The 19,153-nt window shown below is 43.6% G+C and overlaps 1 protein-coding gene across 1 annotated transcript in view; it reads right to left on the bottom strand.

Annotated features, from left to right (window-relative positions):
* Positions 1 to 11,488: 11,488 nt before the first annotated feature.
* The window catches only part of LOC306919682 (transient receptor potential cation channel subfamily M member 1-like), a gene marked incomplete at its 5' end in the record, with an annotated part of 80,592 nt that continues 72,927 nt past the window's right edge, over positions 11,489 to 19,153 (bottom strand). The window contains 2 exons of the mRNA XM_079496237.1: positions 11,489 to 11,806; positions 12,076 to 12,224. Of these exons, the coding sequence (XP_079352363.1) occupies positions 11,495 to 11,806; positions 12,076 to 12,224 (461 nt within the window). The 3' untranslated portion in view covers positions 11,489 to 11,494. The remainder of the gene's footprint in view (positions 11,807 to 12,075; positions 12,225 to 19,153) is intronic.

The following is a 19,153-nucleotide window of genomic DNA, read 5'->3' as shown; positions in this document are numbered from 1 at the left end:
GGGTCCACAATGTTCAATTCATCAAAAACATTTAGAGACGTACAAATAGACACTTCTATATAGACAAAGGACAGAACAGGAATTCATCATAAAGGAGGTAAAAAGGGAAAAGAAACATATACAGTGAGGGAAAAAAGGGGTGGGCGGTGGGAGGGATTCACGTTCAGCTCCGTTCATTTGTTTGTTTTCCTTGGAGGAGCTGCGTTGGGTCCCCAAGTCGGCTCCGTGGCCGTACCTTGAGTTGGCTGTGTGGCCGTGACCATCTCTTGTGTTGTCCTTGTGTTGGGTCCCCAAGTCGGCTCAGTGAGTTGGCTGTGTGGCCGTGACCGTCTCTTGTGTTGTCCTTGCGTTGGGTCCCCAAGTCGGCTCAGTGGCCATACCTTGAGTTGGCTGTGTGGCCGCGACCGTCTCTTGTGTTGTCCTTGCGTCCGTGTTTGAGGGATTCCGATTTTACAGGGGCCAGTTTCGAATTGCAGCCGTCCGTAGGTGCCCTTTGAGAGCGGTTTTGAAGGAGTCAAGGGATTCGCATGTCTTAATGACTGTTGGTAGGGCGTTCCACATTTTGGTGGCATAGGAGCGAAAAGAATTTAGTCCCTTGTTTGTGCCGAATCTGGGTTGTACATGGTTCGTTGCACTCCCTCTGGTGTTGTGGGTGTGGACTTCGTTAACATTAAGGAAGTATCTAGACAGGTACATGGGTATCTTGGTGGTGTATCGAATCTTGTGGACCAGACCCATTGCAAGATGCTGTACTCATTCATATTTGAAACAGCTTGTTTCTGGAAGTTAATGTCGCTACTAAATTAAGCCACACTGTCAAGACAACAAGCGATGGGCGTGACGATTCTTTTTTTTTCTAACGCAGTCCTTATGAGGCGATCTAATATTCTCCTGTGGGTATTTCAACACAACTAATAACCAAATGAACCAGGGGAATAGCGCCCTCTATCGTCAGGACATCAGTGGTCCATTATGACCACCTTTACACCGATGCCAAAGATAAATTAAATTGTATTGTTTTGTTTTGTATTATTAATTTGTTTTGTGTGCCTTGTTAACTTGTTAACTCACTCTCAAACTTTGAAAAATATAGCAAAAACATATTGTTTCATATTGTATTTATATAAAATATAAGCTTAAATCACAACACAATATTGTGTTTCACATGTTAAATGTATTTCCATTACCTACAGTATATTGCATAGCTATGTTTTTCACTTGTGGTATTATTTTTTTTATAATAAAACAGGTCTACTTCTTCTGAGAAAATGATACAAATGTATGTATAACAAACAGTATTTAACAAATGTTTGGCACAGTTGCTTCAGCTATATTTAATAGACATGTTTTTGAACAATGTTGTAGTCTGCTACATAATTAATTATTGTGCCAAATACATGTCTTTTGTAAAAACAATTAACTAGAAAAGTCCCAGGTGTCTGCACTCTCCGCCAGGCCAGGTTGCCTATCCACAGTGGTGTAAAGTAACTGTATACCAAAGTGTAAAGTACATGTACTCAAGCGCTGTACTTAACTCATTGACTTCCAGAATATTGTTTCAGGCTGTGTCCCTTCCCTGCCAAGGTCTCCAAGTCGGATATTTTACTTGGAAGACTATTAACTCCCGGGCCGAGATCCGGAACTTAGCAGAGCCATTTAGAGCCCGAAACATACATTTTGTAACCTAAACCAGCGACGCTTTAAGTTTTGCATATTCTGCCCATGTCCCCTAGGGTAGGTAGGTAGCATCACAAAAAACATGCAGTAATCCTGGTCTCTAAACTGCCTCCCCCTGGCCAGCTGGGGCGCCTGATGAAGGGGAAAGGAACTGGTTGGAATAACGTGTTCCTTCCACACACTAAGTCCTACCGGGGGAAACTCCCCCCTGTCAGTTGAAAGGAAGCGGCTTGGACTCCTCATGCCTTGAAGGAAGCATGAGGTCAGTCCTTTGCTCTCCCCAGGTTGGCAGAGCCCAGGATTACATTAGACAATTGACACTGGGTGAATTAATGGGTTACAAAACTCGTGGGATAAAAAATAGAAAAAATCCAGTTATCATTGAAGTGGACGGGAACGCCTGCTGAGAGGAAACAACACATCCAAACAGAAAGGTCCTATAATCTGACTAACGACATTAAACTCACCAACATTGTTGCTGTACGGAAAGCATGAATTATCCTCTTTATATGTGCAAAGTTTTTGTTTAATAAAAATCCACCATAGACATGTCATGAGCTACTTTCTGTCAAGAAATTCCATGCAAGTGTCAAGTTTGGAAGCGCTTGTTTTCAATAACGCACCGTCATTATGTGACATTTAGAAACGGGTGGTACGCAGGACCACTGATTTCCAACGAGCAATTAACGAGAAATGAACTTAGGAAGAAACGTAAGAGTAACTTATTGGCGCATAAGGCCAAATGTCTATTTCTCAAAGTATACTACAGTATGCTAGTGGCCACATGGGCCACATGGGCCACTAGGCCCTCACAAATACAGTAATACAAGGACCACATGCGCGCGCGCGCACACACACACACACACACACACACACACACACACACACACACACACACACACACACACACACTAACCTCCAGAGGTTTCTGGCAGCTGTGGATAAGTGGATTCCTGATGTGTTTGTGTGTTGTGAGGGGAAAAGGAGGCCGAGTTCACTGAAAACACTGGCTAATTACAGGCCTTAGGCCCCCCCCCCCCCCTACACACACACACACACACACACACACAAGAGATCTTCGGACAGAGAGATGTCCTGCTGTCTGGTGTATGTTTTTGGTTACACTCAAGGCTAATTCTCCCTCAGAAACAAACGGATTATAGTCTCTATTAGCGTGTGTGTGTGTGTGCGTGCGTGCGTGCGTGCGTGCGTGCGTGCGTGTGTGTGTGTGTCAGCGGGTGCGGGTGTGTGTGTGTGTGTCAGCGGGTGCGGGTGTGTGTGTGTGTGTGTCAGCGGGTGCGGGTGTGTGTGTGCACAAGATGAGGTCATGGAGCAGACAGAGATCAAGGCTTCCAGGGACAGAATATATTAACAAGGAGAGATGTCTGAAACGTGCACACACACAAACGCACGCACGCACGCACGCACGCACGCACGCACGCACGCACGCGCACACACACACACACACACACACACACACACACACACACACACACACACACACACACACACACACACACACACACACACTGCTCTAAGGATGTTGCCATGGCAGGTGAGAGGTAATTGACTCCTAAGCTAGAGTGTTATTAGGCCTAATTATTCTTTTTAAACTACTGAGTAAGTTTTAAATGATGATAAATGTCCCCAGGGATTGAACTTTTAACGCTAGGCCTATAAGGTTAGAGCCTCCCTACCTATTAGTGTTTTACTGTGGTTTAAACACCATGTTTCTTATACATTATATACAGGGTAAAAATCACGTCATGTCATAGCTTGAACTTGACAACCTTTCGGCTAATGCCCCTGTCGCAAGTTCACTGAAGTGAAGTCAACAATGATTATTTTTTTACAACTGCCATGTAGAAAAAATACAACTTTGAGGAGGTGCTGAAGATTTAAGCTACAGTATGTTCTGTACAACCTTTTGACATTCAAGTGTTTCCTCCCTATGTAAACACAGTAAACATTTATAATAAACGAGACCAATTAATAACGACCATTACTCATGTAATGTTATTAACTGATTAAACTATTTTAACCAAGTAACAACTAAGTGATGATAGGTTAATTACAGTAATACTAACATATCCAGGTGGTGTTGTGAATTTAACTTCAGTTTAAACTTCAAATAGAACGTTTGGGAGCTTAAAGGCCACCCACAGTGCTGCAGGTACCAATTAAAATATTACCAGTGGTGGAAAAACTACTCACATCAAAACTGCAATAGGCTATATATATACTCTGTTAAGTAAAGGTTCCATTCAACATGTACTTAAGCAAAAGTACAAAAGTATCGACAGAAATGTACACAAAACCAAAAGTAAAAGTATAATTAGAATTAGAACAGAATGTCCCACATTTGAAGTTTTCAAAATGTATAAAACTCTTTAGAAAATAGCATACCGGTATCTACAAGCTCACGATGTGTCGCAATGCGATGCATTGAGCTTGTACTGTAGATCGGCTATTTTCAAATGGCCGAAATGTATGTAGGACTGAAGTGGTTCATGTAAGTATTTTGTAATAAAAATTTACAAAGTAACTAGCAGCTAATGTTTTCAAATAAATGTAGTGGAGTAAAAGTGCAATACTTGGATCCGAGATGTAGTGGAGTAGAAGTAAAGGTGTTGGTAATTGGAAATGCTCAAGCAAAGGACCTAAAGTTAAACAAAAGTACAGTACTTAAGTAAATGTACTACTATTACAATGAGTAATTCATTATGAGTTCCTGTCTGGTATTATAAAGTGTTGTTACCGGAAGGTTTGAGTCCTGCTGTACTGTATGAATGAATGTACAGTACAGTATGCCAGGTCAGGCGTGTGACACAGAGGATGTGTTGAAAAGATGTTTTTATAGCACGCTGAGAGTGCATATTTCTTCGACAAGTTGCTGCAATGTCCCGTACAGCCCCAGGACTAACACTCAATGTTGTATACGTGCATTGTGTACACCCACTGGCTTAGAGTAGCTGGTATGGCAGGCAGGCCTGTGATTCAGCCTCGTTCCACTGGGAGTCATTATGTACAATTCACAATTTAGGCATTTAGCACTCACATACGCTCTTAATCCAGAGTGACTTATAGTAAGCAAGAACAACACATGGTATTGGTAATACATGACACATCAAATACATAGAAATAGTCATCAAGGATCATATTAAACTAAGATCCTAACATATGTCTAACAGTAGAATATCTATACAATGAAACTATACACTATAGAATGTTATGTCTACATAATATGCTATCTAAATTACATGTATTGTGGAGAACCTGAGAGAAACATCATGGCAGGATGTCTGCATGAAGGAGTACATATGAATCCCCAATGAGAGGTGATGAGGGTGGCAGTGGCTCAGGGGTATAGAGCAGCCGGATGGGAAAACCGTGGGGCTTCCCAGTTCAAACCCGGGCTCCCCCAGAGTTTGTGTCGAAGTGTTCTTGAGTAATAGAGCGTCGCAGTCCCCTACCATGGACCAGGAAATGAATCCCAATGCATTTTTCCCATAGACATTTCGAAAAGTATTATTTAAAGACGGTTACGCCGCGGACAAAGCCAACTCGAGTCGTGACAACTCATGACAACACAAACAATATTTTGGACCAAACAAATAATTACAAAGAAGAAAAACAACAAAAAAAGTGTTGTAACCTGCCGTTTTTTTCTTCTTTCTAATTATTTGTTCGGCCCAAAAAATTGTGTTTGTTGTCATGATTTGTCACGACTCGAGTTGGCTTTGTCCGCGGCGTAAACGTCTTTAAATAAATACTTTCTGAAATGTCTATGAGGAAAATGAACGGAGAATCATTTCCTGGTCCATGGTAGGGGGCGGGACTGCGACGCTCTATAACCGGTGTGCAGGTTGGAGCTTTGCATGGTTTCCTCCGCCATCGGTGTGTGAATGTAATAATGCAATATATGTAAAGTGCCTTGGATGAAATTTACCATTTATCAGTGTCGATTTTTACATGTTTTGGTGACGGTCATAGTCTTTTGAATACAATTTCATTCAGTTTTAGCCATATTTTAGAAATTATCTGAAATGTCGTAGTTTTTATATAGTTTTAGTCGAATAAATATTATACGATTACTAAACTAACTAGTCGATTTTGTGGACGAAAATGTATTTCGGACGCTTTTACACTTACAAGCTGAAAAAAGCCGATCTACAAGCTCACAACGTGTCACGATTTGTACTTTTACTCAAGTAAAGTTTTAATTCTGGACTTTTACTTGTAACAGAGTATTTCTACATTGCAGTATTGATACTTTTACTTAAGTAAAACATTTGAGCACTTTTTCCCACCTCTGCTCATTACCCGTAGAGTAATCTGGGGTTGTTGTTGTTAGGTGACCTTTTCTCACACGGGCTAACAGATTAGATCTGTGTTGACTGGCAGAGAGGTGAGCCATCGCATGCAGAGATTAATGGGATAAATAAGGTGTGTGTAAAGCAGATGTAATGATACCGCCGGAGCAGCATTACTGTGCTATTATGTTGTCATTGAATCCATCAAGAATGCACAATAATGCGCCTCACTCTGACCCTAGTAACCACAGGCTGTTTGTCTGCTGCACAACATGTAGGAGCACATCTCACATTTGAATTTGTGTGTGTGTGTGTGTGTGTGTGTGTGTGTGTGTGTGTGTGTGTGTTTGCGTGCGTGCGTGCGTGTGTGTGTGCGTGCGTGCGTGTGTGCAGTGGTGTAAAGTAACTAAGTACATTTAATTAAGTACTGTACTTCAATTACAATTTTGAGATGCTTTACCTGAGTAGCCTATAATGTCAGAAAAACAAGGAAGACGCCGGCCAGCGCGACACTTATGGAATACCTCGTTTTGTTGCACGTTGGGTCAATTAATTAAAGTAGCCATGTAATAAGCGTATATATGTATGGCTGAGTGGTCATTGTTGATATATAAATCACCTTCAGGCTGATTAACCAATTATCCGTTACGCATCGGTGGTTAATCAGCCTGTCAGTGATTTATCTATAAACAATGACCACTCAGCCATACATTATCCCTTACATGCATGGCTCATATACAGTTTTACAGACAGACAGACAGACAGACAGACAGACAGACAGACAGACAGACAGACAGACAGACAGACAGACAGGAAGAGTTGCGTAACGACAGTCAATAAACACGCTGCTATAATCCCTCCATCCACACACACACACACACACACACACACACACACACACACACACACACACACACACACACACACACACACACACACACACACACACACACACACACACACACACACACACACACACACACAATGCCCAGACATGTGAAGAAAAAGGGAGGTCTAGATTGTTACAGTGAGAAACGTATAATATTAGCCTTCATGTAGTAATTATTATTGTGTGTGCCAGAACTCTCTTCAGCACGCAGACATTTACTTAGCTAGAGATGCACTAAGTGTTATTTCACCAGAGAAGGAGATGACAGATGACATAAACACATACACTGCAGCTTGTGCTTAAAGGAATAGTTCACCCCAAAATGAAACAACTGTTTTTGGCATATTCTTAGCCAATCATTTGATGACCAGCAGTGGTTCCCTATGGAGACACAAATAGTCTCCTTTGTGTCTCCATAGGGAGTATAGGAAGCATAATATGGAGCTGGTCATCAAATTATTTGCAAATTATTGGCTCAGTGCCTTGTGGATAGAGTGTCCGCCATGAGACTGGCAGGTCAGGGTTTGACCCCCGGACCGGGTAATTTCCAGGGGGTGTACTTGTTCATCATGTCCAGGGGGTGTACTTGTACATCATGTCCAGGGGGTGTATATTTGACATCATGTCCAGGGGGTGTACTTGTACATCATGGCCAGGGGGTGTACTTGTACATCATGTCCAGGGGGTGTATATTTTACATCATGTCCAGGGGGTGTACTTGTACATCAAGCTACAGAAACAGGAGATAGGCCCCTATGGGTCTCAAGGCTTACTTATGGGGTGAGTAATCGATAGGAGGAAAAAGGTTATTTTGAGGGTGAACTGTCAAATCCATGCATCCGTGCCCTGCAAACTCACTGTGCTGCACGCACGGCGTGATAGCTATGCAGGACATGATGAAGCAGAGTGCCAGGTTGGTCCAGAGCAGGGCCTTGTTGAAGTGGCCGCGATGGTGTAGAATAGATTAGAACAACGTGGTGCACATCACCGCCAGATACCATCGCTTGTTCTCTGTGGCTCCTGTCAACCTGAGGGCAAACGCAGTTTATTAAATCAAATTCTGAGCACCAACCCCTACTGTCTCAAATAAGACAGTGTTACGTCACAGGACAGCACACCCAATCCTAACCAAACATTTACATTCTGACTAAAGCAAGCAATCTATTCATAAACACAACACACATACATGACACGCCTGACCTGAAACTCCAGAAAGGAGCTAAAATAGCTTCTGAGGGATGTTGAAGCAATACACCAGTGGAGCTGAGTATTATTTACCAGGGTTGCGAACATTTTTTCTTCCTGTATTATTGTTTGTCCAGCACAGGGCTATAGGATGTGCATGCACTATCACCTCTGCTAATCGGATTAAACACCCAAGAAAGCACTATGGCTTGTTTCCATTGAGGTCCTTTTGTACTCAATTCATCAAACCACACAGGCACGAGCAACACAGGATCATGAAGACTGAGTAACAATATCTTAACATCTGGGAACAACATGACGATCATACCACGAGACTGATGTGATGCAGAGTAAAGTAGAGACAGAAGATCAAAGAACAAGTGGAAAGAAAATACAAAAGTAGTAGAGAGAGAAAGAAAGAAAGAAAGAAAGAAAGAAAGAAAGAAAGAAAGAAGTTGAAGCAGGAAAGAAAGGTTTACAGGTAAGACGTGGTGAAAGGACGTTCATATGATTTGCAGCCTTGCTGCACAAACTATGAATCCACAGCAAAGTGCAGAGATGAACAGAGAACACGACTTATCCAGATGTGATCCAGTACCATGTTAGTTTATAATACACTCGAAGAGGCTAGTGTGATCTTAATTCTATACTGCATGTAGAATAATGACAGCCTACAACAGTAGACACAGCCTTCAATACCCACCTACCCTCCTGCAAAGTGTATTCATTTTGTCAACTAAAACCAGACAGCAAGAAGCCCTGAGGGCGTCTTACCTGAGGGCGCTGAAACAACAGAGCTTCTTAATACAGCACAGTTGAGAAGCAGGAGTTAAACTATTAATCTGTGGTCAGTGAGGTCAGATGCAGAGTTGCTGGCTGGCTCCATATATGCAGATGTAGGTGATGATCACGCGCACGGATTGGAGTTTCCTCATGCAACGATCCCACCACATGCTCAACACACAGGAACAGGCCAGCTTCAAGGACGCACATGTGCTAGTCAGTACGCAGCTGGGTGAGGAAGGCCTCAACCGAGCAAAACTTGCCAGATTGCTCACGCCAAAGGTCAGGCTACAGCCAGTCAACGCGGTTCCTGGGGCACAGTCAGTCAAGCCAGATGATGCCAGGCATGGCCAACATCTTACACATGGCCAAGGGTGCGTGAGTCATGCTAAACCAAAATCTTTAGGTGGATGCAGGCTTGACCTCCATATTATATGGAGCTGGCCAGGTGATGATCCAGTCACCTCCATGTATGGAGGTGACCTCCATGTATGGCCTCCATGTATGGAGTCACCTCCATGTATGAAGGTGACTGTATGTATGGACTGACTGACAGGTTTTAGCGTGACTGACAGGTTTTGCTGGTTTTCATAGTAAACAGCGTCGCAACTGACGAAAGATGTTTTGTCGATTACCTTTTTTTCACTGACGAAAACTAAATCAAAACAAAGCTATTGTGACTCAAACTATGACTAAATATTGACAATTTTGTCAACAAATAGTGGAGAAGAGATCCAGTAGAACTAAAAGACAAGTAATTTTATGTTAGGTTGTGTGCAGGTGATCTCCTTGAAAATAGCAGATCTACGCGTCACGCTGCAACACGTTGTGAGCTTGTAGATCTGCAATTTCGGCACACAGCTGAGTATAATCAGGCATTTCAACACCATCACGGCCTGCCAAAATACATGTTAGTCAAGTCGTCTAAATCAACTGTAGATTTAGTAGACTAAAATGGTATTTAGTCAACTAAAACTAGAACATTTTAGATGACTAAAATATGGCTGAAACTGGAATTTTTAGACTAAAAGTAGGCCCTACATCAAAAGTTTCAGTCAAAATCAACACCCATGCTCCTACACATCCTTCAAGTAACTAGTACAGTACCATGTATACCCTCTTTCCCCCCAAGCGCTCCCCAACACCACTTACCAGTTCTTGTTGTGCGTGCGTGCGTGCGTGCGCGCGTGTGTGCGTGTGTGTAATCTGTGATGAGGATGAGCTGGATGAGAATGAAGGCAAACCCTCCACACTGACATAATGCAATGCTGAGAGAGAGACACCTGTAAATCGTAACGGATCCGATGAAAATGTATGCAAGAAAAATAACGATAATCCTTATTGTTTGATTTGTAATTGTATACCATAGTAGACCCTTATATAAATCTTATAAGTCTTGTATCGCAGTACTATTTACTGTTCCAAAACAGACTAAATTACTAAAATTAGAGCATTGAAAGTTCTAATAATTGAGTATACATCGCCCTCTAGTGGGATGCAAAGGAAGTTGCATTGATTGAATGCAGAACAGTATAAAGTGAATAAAATTTTTACTTTTAGCCGTTTGTCTAATTGAAAAAAACCCAAATCATTTCGTTTTAGTCATATTTTAGTCAGGTAAAATGTTTTAGTTTTAGTCTTACTAAATATCATGAGATTTTAGTCGACTGTATGTATGTTTTGAGTCCATCGGTTGATTGTGGTGATCTCAAGTGGTCACGGAGGGCATTCTACAGGTGTGGGGCAATGGAGCAGAAAGCCCCACACCTGTAGACTACTTGAGATCCTCTCAATCTACTGATGCTTTAAAAAAATGACTCTGAAATCAAATATCTAAATAGTCGATTAAGCAAGTTAAAAACTGTCTGTGGTAAAACACAACAGCCAGAGTAGACAATAATATGACCCTACACACGTACGTTTGAACATGAAATATCCCTTTAATTTACCACTGAAGATTTAACAGTTTAGATATGAGTTTCAGATATTAAACAGTATAAACAAAGCACAAAAAAGTGAATTGTTCAAAAAGGAGTAGGAATGAAGCTTATCGACCAATTCAAAATCAACCTAACCTAAGTCTCCACCATGTGTCTACACTTGGTGTATGAAATATAAATATGTATAAATATAACAAATAATCGTATAAATCGTATTATATTGTAATAAATACAATATAAATACATATATGTTTGTCGTCGTCTCCTTACTGCCATACTTACAAACGTATACAAAATATAACCCTTCATACATTTTCAACCTATCGTCATATAATTGGTCCTCACTAATGCTTGTTATATTTATCTTCATATAATTGGTCCTCACATATAGTCATTAGTCACAAAAGTCACAAAATGGTACCATTTCTGTCTACTCACTCAGTACAGTGTCTCAGAGGATCGAGGGCTGTGGACAGTTCAGAAGTATCACAAAAGGAAAATACTCAAGTAAACTTAAAGTACTTTGTGATTGTACTTGAGTAAATGTACTTAGGGTTACGTCACACCACTGCTCTATGGCACTGTGTGAGTAAATGTACTTAGGTTTACGTCACACCACTGCTCTATGGCACTGTGTGAGTAAATGTACTTAGGTTTACGTCACACCACTGCTCTATGGCACTGTGTGCGACGTTGCGGCTTCCGTGTCAACAATCGGCGCCGCCATCCCCGGATCCTGTCCTGGACTTCCTGTTTGACAGGAAGTCCTGGCCCGTCTCTCCGAAGGCGGCCGCCAGGTCTTTGACGCTGCTGGACGAGTGGGGGCGTGCCTTCTGGACGCCGTCGTTTAGCGCTGCCCCCTTTTGCGGGACGCTGAGGCTCTTGGAGCGCAGCACCGGGTACGTGCGGTCGTCCTCGACCAATAGCAAGCGATCCGTGATGTTGGACTCCGCCTCTTCTGCCGATTGGTGGTCATCTCTGCGCTCCGTCTCTGTCACCTGCCCGATGACGACGTGAGCCTGTCGGCAATTATTACATCATCAATTATTTGAGATCATTGCAATTAGGGGGGCGTGTCTGTCTGTCTGTCTGTCTGTCTGTCTGTCTGTCTGTCTGTCTGCCCATCCATATTTGATTTATTATATTTCCAATATTTCTTTTTTCTAATTTGAAAACATAAAGTTAAAATGTTTACGAATATTTACATTTCTGGCCAATCAATCAATCAATCAATCAATCAATCAATCAATCAATCAATCAAAAAACGTTGTGATGGTGACAGTCCTACCCCGATGACGTCACCACCATGGGGAACGTGTCCGAAGGGGGAGGGGTGGACCTTGGCTCCAGTACCCTGCTGCTCTGAAACGGCAGGCGGCCTCCCCATGAGGACAGGCTGGCCTCCCCATGAGCGGGCCGACGCGGGAGACTTTGTACCTGCAACAGAAATGCCCAACACTGGTCTTCATAGTTTTAGTCGACAAAATGAAAGGAAAACTCCAGGCTCATTGTCCTACTTCTATTGATCCCAAATGTCTTGCCATGTTTAATTGCCCTTAATTGCCCCAGTTTTCCCAGCAGCCTTCATAGCATAGAGCAGACTCCATAATAGACAGGGCAAAAGCTATAACAACCTGATTACCAGGTGTGCCAAACTTTTCTCAGTTGTTTCTAATATGATTTTTGACGTAGAATCAAATTCTGCTTGGTACATTTTTGAGTGGTGTAAACCACTCCTACAACTGGCTTTTTTGAGTGGTGTAAACCACTCCTACAACTGGCTTTTGTGTGCATAAAAAAATGACCATGGTTGCTATGTTCAAAATAATTTCTGACGTAATTAAATCACACCCGGGTGAACTGGATGACCGTAGCAACCGTGGTCATTTTCTCTGCGCAAAAACAGCCAGTTGTGAAATCACATCCAGGTGTGATACATACATTTATCAAAAATGATAGCTTTTTTTACTTAACATATTTTGTGTGATTTCATTACGTCAGACATTACGTCAGACCACAGCTGATCATGCTATATAAAACCTTACACCACTCAGTTCACACGGGTGTGATTTTTGTATCATGCATAGTTAATGAGATAATTTGCATATTAGATACATTAGCTGAAATAAATATATAATAAATACATGAATGTATAATATGGCAATACGTTGGCATAGTAATATCTTTAGGGCACAAAATGTTCACATTTTATCAAATATAATTGTAACGAAGACTCTGACTAGGACGTTGGGCTATATGATATATGACATGTTTAGTATGACAATCCCTATATTTGGGCCCGAGCCGACCTAGTGCTGATATCGATAGATATGGTAGAACCATATATGGATAGAACCATATATGGATAGATCTAACTGGCTTAGTCATCGTGACAAGCCTGGTCGGAGAATATATACAGGGTCGGCTTCAGGGAGAAGGCAGAAGTCGAAGCATCCTGGTTTAAGTTCTAACCGGACACCACTGCGGGGGTCCTAACCTAAGTAATCAGCAATAGAGCCTTGAGCTATTTTATATGGTCCTTCGAGCCGGATTAGGGCTTACCGCAGTAACGGGATGCTGAAGTCTTCCAGACACATACGAACCAAGGTATCTGGCTTTACAACCCATATACCTTGAGTAGCCAACCCCTGACTCAGTGGCAAGATTCTAACCAGATGGTAACCCAGTTGCTGCCAGAGTCTGAACACTCTGGCAGTCCTGGCTGCTCCGCAGGTGAGCAGCAGTATCTCGAAGTTGTGAGATCCACTCTGTTGCCGCCAGAGCATGAACGCTCTGGCAGTCCTGGCTGCTCCTTAGGTGAGCAGCAGCGTCTCGAAGCTGTGAGATCCACTCTGTTGCCAATAGAGCCACGCTCTGGCGGTCCTGGCTGCTCCTTAGGTGAGCAGCAGCGTCTCGAAGCTGTGAGACCCACCCAGTTGTCGCCGTCAGAGCATGAACGCTCTGTCGGTCCTGGCTGCTCCATAGGTGAGCAGCAGCGTCTCGAAGCTGTGAGACCCACCCAGTTACCAGAATCTGGATGCCAGAATCTCGGAGCCGTGAGACCTCCCCGGCCCTTAGAGTCAGAGAGCACTGGTGATGTGCAGGAAAGAGAGAGCACTGGTGATGTGCAGGTAAGAGAGAGCACTGGTGATGTGCAGAGCACTGGTGATGTGCAGGAAAGAGAGAGCACTGGTGATGTGCAGAGCACTGGTGATGTACAGGAGAGAGAGCAACCATTGACAGGGAACGCCCTTCATGGGTGGCATGTGATTTGATCTTGAGGTTTTTATGACCCACCGTAACATCAAAGGAAGAAAGCGCGAAGCTTGGACGCCCTCAATGGGGTGGCTTGAATGGCTGACGTTTGCTGTTCAAGCCTCAGTATGCTCGTATTGGGGTGGCCTGAGGGGTCTACTGTTCAAACCTTCTTGATATGGTACAGATTTCCATGGGAGATCTGGGGGTGGCAATGAACGAAGGCTTTCACCTAGAGCTTCATGTGTCATCGTGTAACGAAGGCTTTCACCTAGAGCTTCTGGTGGATATCATGAGAGCATTGTCTGGACAGCATGATGATGCAAGGGCATCGGAGCTATATCAACCCTCCCATAGATGTTGGAGCAGTCGGAGGACGGCAGAGGCTTCGTTCACTGATAGGATATCGAGATGAAAGTGCAAGCTGACAGACCAGAAGTCCAGGTTCATAGGGACCGAAGTAGTCCAGCAAGGAGGCTGGACGGTCACTCTTGCAGAAATGACCATGAGCATAACCGGAGACGAACAGTCATCATGCATGGTACGGTAGTAGCACCCAATTCTGCCGATCGTACACCAAGTAACCAGCAAGACGGCAAGAAGCCGTAAGTCAGTACTGTAATAACGGCACTCACCATCTTGGGGTATGCGGCAGGTTCAAACGACTGAGTTTAATGGCGAAACGAGATTTGATATGACAGATGAAGCTGTGTTATCAGCAATGGACGTCGTCATGCAGGCAAGAAACTGTAAACTACAGACTAGGAGTGAAATGTGGTGGAAGGCACCCTCTGGCTCTTCACAGTATTAATAGGAGCCGGACCCGGTTGAACCGGAGAGCAGATGAACCTTTGCGGAACCCTAGGACACCTAAGATCGAGACGGGACAGGATTTACAAGAGGAATTACCGCAGCCAGCAATCTTGACTATAGCAGGAGAGTCCTTGCATGTGGGCTATCCACCGCCTAAAGGGAGAAATGTCATGTTAAAGGTGTGCAAAGTTCTAATTTGCAATTGTGGCAAAGTAATGGAAGTATATGCAGTTCTGGATGATGGTTCGGGGCGAACCATTTTGTTACACACAGTTGTCAAGCAGGTCGGATTGAGGGGTCAACCTGAAGAGTGGCGTATCAGAATCATGAGAGATCTTCAAGTTTTGCACGGGGTGGCTGTATCTTCCGAGGTATCTCCTGCCGTACAGCCAAACCAAGTCATCCTATACTACCTTGGCGGATCTTGTTAAGGATACTGTGACGCAACAAGTTGGGTCACCCTCCCCCGAGCCTACAGCCGACGAGTATCAGAAAGCTGAGTTGGCCCTGGTTAAGCAGATCCAGGATGACTGTTTCGCCAGTGAGACTACCCAATTGGTTTCGGGAAAGGCATTAGCTAAGAATAGCAAACTAATCACGCTCTGTCCGGAGTTCGACAGTACTACCCAGCTCATTCGGGTAGGGGGACGACTTCGCCATAGTGAACTTTTGGACCCAGACGCGATACATCCCATCGTACTTGACCCCATGAAGCATGCGATTACCAAGTTGATTATCAAGGACTACGACGAGAAACTGCGTCATGCAGGACCAGAGCGAGTGTTTGCTGAAATCAGACAAAAGTATTGGATACTGAGAGGAAGAGAGGCCGTTAAACGATATCAGCGAGGTTGTACTGGGTGTCGCACTTGGCGAGGGACTCCAAACATCCCCAGGATGGCTGATTTACCTCCTGCAAGATTACGTATCCACAAACCAGCATTTTACTCTACAGGAGTAGATTGTTTCGGGCCATACTTCGTTAAAGTAGGACGCAGGAGGGAACGACGCTGGGGGATCATCTTCAAATGCATGACGACTCGTGCAGTCCACATTGATCTTCTCTGCAGTCTGGACACGGATTCTTATCTGATGGCATTAAGACGTTTCATTGCGCGTCGAGGAAAACCATTCGAAATATTGTCCGATCAAGGAACGAACTTTAAAGGAGGGGTGCGTGAGCTGGAGGAAACATTTATGACCCTTCAACCTGAAATTAAGGCACAGTTGGCCAAGCAGCAAATTAAATTTGTATTCAATCCGCCCAGCGCACCTCATTTCGGAGGTTGTTGGGAGAGGGAAATCCGATCTCTCAAGCAGGCCTTGCAAGTAACATTGGGTGCTCAAACAGTGTCAGAAGAGGTTCTGCGTACAGTTCTGGTTGAGGTGGAAGGGATTCTGAACTCCAAACCTTTAGGTTATACCTCATCGGATGTAGCTGATCCCGACCCTGTGACACCCAACATCCTCCTCATGGGGAGGCGAGATGTGTCATTACCGCAAGTTCAATATGATGAGTCAGACATGTTGGGAAGGAAAAGATGGAGACATAGTCAAATACTGGCGGATCACTTCTGGAAACATTTCTTGAGGTATTACCTACCTAACCTTCAGGTACGGCAGAAGTGGCAAAAGGAGACGACGAATATTCAGATTGGAGTTCCGGTGATGATCGTGGATCCACAGCTACCTCGGGCCCTTTGGCCTATTGGAAGGATTTCCCAGACTATTTCTGGTGCGGACGATAGGATTCGAACGGTAGAAGTGAAGGTTGGAGATCGGACTTACCTGCGACCAGTGGCTCGAGTAATCAGTCTTGCTGCCTTCAACTAACTAAATTGAATGGCTTGGGCCCACATCACCGGTGTAGCTGCTGGGGATAGCATAGCGACTGGGGCTACATCTATCTTCCGAGGTATCTCCTGCCGTACAGCCAAACCAAGTCAATAATATTGAGGGAGCATTGATCGCCAAATAGCTTGGATTGTGAGCATACACAGATCGTCAGCAGACTAATGGAGAGAGATTAACATCTTTGAGAGCCTCCCTTGCTGGATAACTACCAGGCCTGGCCTGTTAGAACCTAGCCGAAAGAAAGGACAATTGTCTGAGTCTTCTGGATGCGGTATAGATTTCAACGTGAAATCTGGGGTGGCTGTAACGAAGACTCTGACTAGGACGTTGGGCTATATGATATATGACATGTTTAGTATGACAATCCCTATATTTGGGCCCGAGCCGACCTAGTGCTGATATCGATAGATATGGTAGAACCATATATGGATAGAACCATATATGGATAGATCTAACTGCACTCTTAAAAAAGTCCGTCGTCTGATGGGAATGTCCCTTATATATGTGATTGGATCGTTCCCAATTCCAGAAAAGCCATAGAGCGAAGCCTATGAGCAAAGGGAATGTCCCCATCTTTTGCGGACATGCGCACATTGGTGTCAAAAAAGTAGTAGAGTCCGCCATAGCCGCCATTACAAAATCTCTCCGCACTGGTTTAGAAACAACAGGACAGGGCAGGCTGCATGTGTTAACTTTGGAGTGACTGGAACCTCACGCTTCTTTTGGTAAACACGTTTGGTTGGTACGTTAATTACATTAGTTACATTTACAATACATTTATTTTATTATTACATCTCTGGCAGTGTTTGTGTGTAACTTCTGGCCCCAGTTGGCACAAGTGCCCAGTTTTCCCGCGGCAAAAGTTGGGCAAATAAGTGTTTTATTAAAAAAAAAAGATAGGTTAAGATTATATTTAGATAGCATTTATTATATTTGCGGGTTTGTGTCGCGTCCGTTCTTGAATGACACCAGTGCTATAGCTGAGTGGAGGGTCCATTGTGGCCGGCTTAGGGCCGATTCATACTCCTATTTTACCGCTGTTTCGGCGCTGTAGTGCCGAAATGATTTCGGCTCGTCAGAAATTTTCAGTAGCACCGAAGAGCCGACTTTAGGACGGTACCCGCCCCCCCGAACCTTAAATGACGTCACATTGTAGGCTCTACAGAGCCGAACCGACTTTTATTCGGCTCTAAGATAGGAGTATGAATCGGCCCTTAGCTTCTGCGCTAGCCCGCTAGCTTCCTTTCCTTCCCCCTCAAAAGCTACCCGGAGCTAATTTGCGCCAAGAACGCCAAGTAGTTTCCCCACCTCAAAGACTTGGCTTACCAACAGACCTTATATAACAGATACCTTATATTATATTTGCGTGTGTGTGTTGTCTGTGTGTGTGCTTTAATGGCATGCACAACCTTCTATGTGCTTTAGATTCCCTCGCTAGGCTAGGCCGCTAGCCAAGACAGCATTTACCCCTCAATGCTAGCTCTTGTTTAGCTTTATGTGTGCTGCTCACAGTTAGCTGTTAGCTACCGGAGCTATTGTTAGCTAGCTAGTGCCCAGTTAGCTAACAATAGCTCAATAATAATAATAATAGCTCAATTTGCGCCAAGGAAGCCAAGTTGTTTCCCCACCTCAAAGACTTGGCTTACCAACAGACCTTATATAACCGATATCTTATATTATATTTGCGTGTGTGTGTTGTCTGTGTGTGTGTGCTTTAATGGCATAGAAGGTTGTGCTTTAGCTTCCCTCGCTAGGCTAGGCCGCTAGCCAAGACTGCAGCATTTACCCCTCAATGCTAGCTTTTGGTTAGCTTTATGTGTGGTGTTCACAGTTGGATGGATAATGCTAGAACGTGTCCGGTGGTGGGTTAGCTCCCGCTGCTAGGCCGCTAGCCTAGACAGCCAGCCTCAATGCTATAGTTTAGATTGGTGTGTTGTGTACAGTAACGTATAGGCTACGTGCTAAATATTGAATTCGGGTTTAGTTGATTAGTGTGGTTTTTAAAACGAGTGGCTAGGTTATGGCCAGGCTGGAAAACATGTTGACTGTTAAATGATTAAATGTGGTCATAGATATTATTCAATAGCCTTGCTGTTCATGTTACAGAAGTAGACTTGGAACTGTAGTGTCTGTACAATTTAAGTGCTAATTAAATGTTTGCAGCACAATATACAGTACTAGAGTAGTTCATTTTTTATAATTTTTTCCCAAGATGCTCTTTTGAAACACTTTCAGTTATCAGTATCATTACTACTATTATTAAATATTTGGAGGGGACTTTGTAGCTATTTGGATCAAATTTAGCCTCAAAAGAGCATATTGGGGGGGGGAAATAGAAATAACTAGTGTTCTGTCCGCTGGCAGATGGGGCCACCTCTGATTATTTTCTGATTGTCTTATCTTTCACCTCATCAACATGTTGGCTTGTAATATTTGTGGCTTTA

The sequence above is a fragment of the Electrona antarctica genome (assembly GCF_951216825.1).
Source record: "Electrona antarctica genome assembly, chromosome: 3".
Classification (NCBI taxonomy): domain Eukaryota; kingdom Metazoa; phylum Chordata; class Actinopteri; order Myctophiformes; family Myctophidae; genus Electrona; species Electrona antarctica.
The sequence above is the reverse complement of the archived record's forward strand: the minus strand, read 5'-3'. Positions and strand labels throughout refer to the sequence as shown.